Source organism: Pediculus humanus, genomic scaffold (assembly GCF_000006295.1).
Source record: "Pediculus humanus corporis 1103172107841 genomic scaffold, whole genome shotgun sequence".
In the NCBI taxonomy this organism is placed as follows: Eukaryota; Metazoa; Arthropoda; class Insecta; order Psocodea; family Pediculidae; genus Pediculus; species Pediculus humanus.
In genome coordinates this window covers 197432-203205 of record NW_002987423.1, presented here as the reverse complement: position 1 = coordinate 203205, position 5774 = coordinate 197432, and the positions used below count along the sequence as shown (strand labels likewise).

The window sequence follows — 5774 nt, the reverse complement described above, 5'->3', positions numbered from 1 at the left end:
ATAATTTTTATTTAAACACTTAAATCCTTTAATTTTTTTTTTTTTTTGTTTAATTGCAATTTTGTTTTTTTTCTATTAACATATATATATATATATATATATATATATATATATATATATATATATATATATATATATATATTTATTAGTTTAATGTTACATAATTTTTCCTCTTATGAAGTTTTATTACATTTTCAAAAAAATAAAAAGCCTGTTCGTTTCAAGTAGGGGGGCATAAAGGAAAAAAAAATTTTTTTGACTTGGCATTTATGTATATATATATGTATAAAATTTCATCATTAATTAATTCTTTAATTTATGGTTTATGATTGGGGAAAAATAAAACACACAAACACTTGAAATTTGCTCTCTAACTTAATTTATTAAAAATTAGTTTTTTTTTTTTTTTTCAATAACTTAACTATTATAAATAATCTTCCTTAAGATGCGTTCGAATAAAACAAAAAATCCACGTCATTATTATTATTATTATTATTGTTTTATGGAATTTTCTTTTTTATTAATAGAAATACTCTAAATAGATTCACGTTAAAAAAATTTTTTTTTTAAATTTAAATCAGTTTCATCAGCAAAAAATGTTTTTTTTTGTTATTATTATTATTATTAATGATTAAAATTTAATAATATATTATTATTGAAAAAAAGGAAAAACAACAATTTAAAATCCATCAGTTTAAATTTATATTATTTTATTAATCAAAAGTAAGTTTGTTTAGTCAGGTTTTTTTTTTTTTTTTTTTAAATTTATTTTATTTGTCAACTTTTTTTTTTTTTTTTTTATTAATCCTCATAAAAAATAAATGCTTACCTATATATATACATATATATATTTAAATTGTGTTATTGAATTAGTTATTAAAATGCAAAATAAATAAATTTTTTCTCCTTCGTTTCAAATTAATTTGTATAAAATGTCTTGGTTAAGGCGTGAATTGTCTCGCAAATAAAAAAAAATGGAGTCTGAGCTTGGGCTGAAAAGTGAAACCGGTGATTCATGTTCTTCAGGCGCCAAAAAAGTTCACAAGCAATACTTAATAAAACAAAAACATAATCATCAATTTAAATCAAAAGAAACATATTTTTGTTCAAGTGGGGGTTTCAAAGACATAAATACTCTTTTAAATGTTGTTTTGTGTTTATTGTGCGGGATCAGTGTGTCTTTCAGTGGATATTTTTCATATCGTGAAATCCGATTGGAATATCGCGTTAATCAATTGGAATTGGCGCTAGCGGAAAAATACAATTTACCAACGGGAAATGGTATAGTTATCGAAAGTTTAAAAAGTTCATTGGAACAAAGTTATCAAAGGAAATTTAACGGAGGAGAATCATCATCATCATCATCATTATCATCATCATCACCGACGAGAGGAAGAAAATTGTTTGGATTTGAAGAAAATGAATCCCAGAGATTCGATGTAAATGTACACGAGAGACGACCTAGAGATGCAAGTGATTGTGTCTGCAGGCCAGGTATTTTTTACACTTTAAATATAAATTTCGAAATTTATTATTATTATTATTATTAAATCGAAATAGTTACTGCCGACAGTTTGTTTAAAACTAGTTTTAGACCTCATTATTATTATTATTAATTTTTTTTTTTTTACGTTTACATTAGACGTTTTACCGTTTTCCCTTATTATATATAGTGTTATTTCTCCTTGTATAGCAGCGTAATTAAAAAAAAAAAAAAAAGTCAAGCCATTCATAAAACATTAGATTATTATTAATATTATTTTTATTATATATTAAATATTAAATTATATTATTAAAAAAATGTGTCGGATATAAGTTCTATCGTCCAGATATTTTATAAACCCAGTTATTTCGTATTCATCAACAACTTGTTGCATAAAAAAAAAAACAATTTTTTTTAGAAAGTATAACATATTTTTCAACGTTTAAAATATCATTGTCATACATCGTTTTTAAAACACACAAACACACACAAATAATGTTTTTCCTCTCCCTGTTTTTCCCATTTAAATAAATTTTGTCAACGTCAGCTCTGGAATGAAGGGCGTCTTACAAAGTCAGCAATTTTATCCTTTTTTTTCCCTTCTACTACTACTACTACTACAATCCTTGTGGATTTCTTACTGGAGATTCAATCTAATACAATTTATTTTCTACAAACAACCAGAGTCGTCAGAGTAAAGATTATCAAAGATAAAAGTGAAATTTTCTCTCTCTCTCTCTCTCTAATTTTTCCTTTAAAAAAAGAAAATTTTTTTTTTTATGATTCACACGCATTATTAATATTCTTCCAGTACAAAACATCGATGGAAAAGAAAAAGGAAAAATAGAAAATTTATTAAATCCAAATTCATTTCGAGTGTTTTCATATAAAAGTAAATGCTTTCGTAAAATGTGTTTATTTTCTTAAGAAAAATATTTATAAATATAGTCACATTTATATGAAAATAACGCAGGGGGGCGAGGGGCGGAGGAGAGGGTTGCAAAAAAAGAAAATTTAAATTTTAACTAAATAAAATTATATTGAATTTCTTCCTTTTATTTTTTGAACTTTGTTTATATTTAAAAATATTTCAACCTTTTATTATTATTATTAAAGAAAAAGGAATTTTACTTATTAATTATCAAATTTTTTGGGGAGAAAAAAAATTTAACTTTTAATTACCTTTTTAAATTTATTTTGCTTAATTATTATTATTTTCAAGAGTGCCTTACCCCTTCTTCCTATCCCCCTTCTCCCCACTGCCCTCTAAGAACGTATTTACGAGAGTTAAATTTTATTTTTTTTTTTTAGGTCCTCCAGGTATTCCTGGAACCCCTGGACTTCCAGGACCTCCGGGCAAAAGAGGAAAACGTGGTAAAAAGGGAGATGCCGGTGAACCTGGATCAGAGGTGAGATTATTATTATTATTATTACTATTTTATATTCATGTGTTATCATCCACGTGTTATCACATTAAAAAAAGGGAGAGAAAACAATTTATTTTTTATTTTGTTTTTAATTAATAATTTCCTCCTCCCCCCTCCCTTTTCTCTTTTTTTTTTTTTGTTAATTTAATTTATTTTAATTTTTCTTTTATAAATTTTTTTTTATTTTTGTTTTTTTTTTTTTTTTCTTTTAGGGTGCTGTTGGCCCTCCTGGGAAGAGTGGTTTTCCGGTATTTTTTTTATTTTATTTTTTTATTTTATTTTTATTTTATTTAATTTTAATTATTTATTTTATTATTATTATTATTAAAAAAAAAAAAAAATTAATTTAGCAATGCGTTCATGTTAAAAATAATGGGATGGATGGAGTAAAAATAATTTTTTTTAATTATTGACTATTGAAAATTTTATATTGCAGGGTCCAAAGGGGGAAAAAGGTTTTATGGTAAGAAAATGAATTTTCCTTTTTTTTTTTTTTAAATTAATTTGGGATTTATTATTTAATCGCAAGTTGATTATAACAATTTTCTTTTAATAAATTTTTATAACTGTATTTTACTACTACTTCTACTAAAAAAAAAAATTTCATAACGATATAAATAACCCAATCATTAAAACGTAACGTAAATTAATAATAAATATTAATGCTTTGTATTAATAATAATAATAATAATAATAATAATAAATATTTAAAAAAAATTTTGCATGAAAGCATTGCTGAATATAATTATTATTATTTTGCTTAAAACCTTTTTAAACAAAATAATTAATTATTATAATTAAATGCCCGCCATTCATCAATTTACCCCCCCCCCCCTCATTTCCCATTATTAGCTTATGTATATTTTCAGGTGAAATTCAATTTTAATCAATTTTTTTATATATATAAAACGTCAAATTTTTATCCTTTTTTTTTTTTTGATGCGAAAAATTATTATTTATTACTTAATACTACTTTACATGGCAGGCATATTTTCTAACGCGGTGTTGGTTAAACCCCCCACCCCCTCTCGTCTCCCCCTTTTTTTATATTGATGAATTAATAATAACGAGTATATTTGTTAATTCGATTTCAGGGACCGATCGGATTGGATGGACCCAAAGGAGATCCGGTAAGTTTTTTTTTTATACTTAAATGAATTTATTACCCAGTTAAAAAAGAAAAAAAATTAATTACGTAAAATTAAAAATAATAATAATAATAATAATAATAAAAAAGAAATTATAATTAAAGGGTCGACCTGGTGAAAAAGGACAAAAGGGAGACGTTGGAAGTCCCGGATTCGACATGTATGCTGCTGTTAAGGTAATAAAAATTTCATTAATTCATTTTTTTTTTTTTTTAAATTAATTTTCATCGTCAAATGAAGGAAAATTTTTAATTTTTTTTTTTTTTTTTTTTTTGGGGGATCTTCAATTGTACAAAAGACTTACTTAATTATGATTTTTTCCTTTTTTTAACGAATAACGAATTTTAATCAATATTTAATATTCAAATTTTTTGTTTTTTTCCTCCTATTCGATGAATTTCCTCTCCTATTGTCCTTCTAAATAAAATTCATTCATGTTATAAAAAATAATTATTTGTTATTTAAGAAATTACTTCCGGTGGGTTTCGACATTAAAAAAAAGAAAAAGAGAAAACATAATAAACATTCGTATAAGTTAATGAAATAATATAAATTTTTAATCTCTATATTTTATTTAAAATTCTCACAAGAAAATTACCTTTTTTACCTGTCAAGTAAAGTTTAATAGTTGTTTTTTAAGTTTCCGTTGTAAAAAAAAAAAAAAAAAAAAAATTTATACGAGAAGAAAATATATATATATAAAATAGAAATAAAGGAAAATGTCGGAAACTTTTAATATTTTCTTTTTCTTTGTTGAGTCGTTAAAAAAGTTTTTTTTTATATATATTAAACCGACGAGTGTTAATTTGTTTTTTTTTTTTTTTTTTTTTTTTTAATTTATAAATATTTAATTTAATTTTTTTTTTTTTAATTAATAAATTGTTATTTTCAGTGTTGCTCTAACTATGTAGTCAGTAATTAGGGTCGCCGTTGGTTGTTTTAATTATTAATAAACAATAATTATTGTTTATGTTTATGTTTTTTTTACTTGACTACTATGTTAAAGCTAAAGTAAAAACTCCTACTACTACCATTTATGATTGAGATTCTCTTATATTTTTGTAATGTAGGGTCTGAAGAGATCAGTAACCACATTAAGAGGTGGAACTTTAGGCTATGCAGAAATAGTCGCTGTAAAGGTGAGACTGATATTGTTGGTGTGACTCATTGAAAAGTGGTTGCTGCTGTAGTGAGCTTTTCCTTTTGTTTAATTTAACCTTTTTTTCTTTTTTTTTTTTTGTATGAAACCAGATAATTATGTTTGTTGGGTTTTTATTCCCCTCTCACTCTCTCTCTGTCTCACTAATGTTACAGGGAATAAAGTAGAAACTAAAAAAGATATGATTAAGTATATATATTTATTCATATAATTTTCATGGAGCTTGAATTTAAATTTAAAAAAAATTATCTGATGGGTATTTTTGACATGGTTATAATAACATTACTATTATTATTATTTTGCATGAGAATTGTAGAAATAACTGTTTTAGGTTTTTTAATATAAATATTGGATTTTGAGTTTCAGGCTGCATGACATGAATTGGTTGATTGGTGTTGGATTAGAGTAGTTAATTTGTTTTTTTTTCTTTCCATTCGAATTTTTTTAACACCTGGAAAATTAGGGGCTACAAGAGCGGGGGCATAACATCTCTGAGCAAACCGTAATTGCGCTTAAAGTAAGAAAATTTAATAAAAATAATCCGCATGTTTTGTTTT

At 24.1% G+C, this 5774-nt stretch overlaps 1 protein-coding gene across 1 annotated transcript in view; it reads left to right on the top strand.

Annotated features, from left to right (window-relative positions):
* Positions 1 to 974: 974 nt before the first annotated feature.
* Positions 975 to 5774, top strand: part of Phum_PHUM376900 (collagen alpha-1 precursor, putative) — a gene marked incomplete at both ends in the record, with an annotated part of 10979 nt that continues 6179 nt past the window's right edge. The window contains 9 exons of the mRNA XM_002428306.1: positions 975 to 1494; positions 2804 to 2892; positions 3123 to 3158; positions 3261 to 3296; positions 3347 to 3373; positions 4005 to 4040; positions 4163 to 4228; positions 5129 to 5197; positions 5681 to 5734. Coding sequence (XP_002428351.1) covers positions 975 to 1494; positions 2804 to 2892; positions 3123 to 3158; positions 3261 to 3296; positions 3347 to 3373; positions 4005 to 4040; positions 4163 to 4228; positions 5129 to 5197; positions 5681 to 5734 — 933 coding nt within the window. The remainder of the gene's footprint in view (positions 1495 to 2803; positions 2893 to 3122; positions 3159 to 3260; positions 3297 to 3346; positions 3374 to 4004; positions 4041 to 4162; positions 4229 to 5128; positions 5198 to 5680; positions 5735 to 5774) is intronic.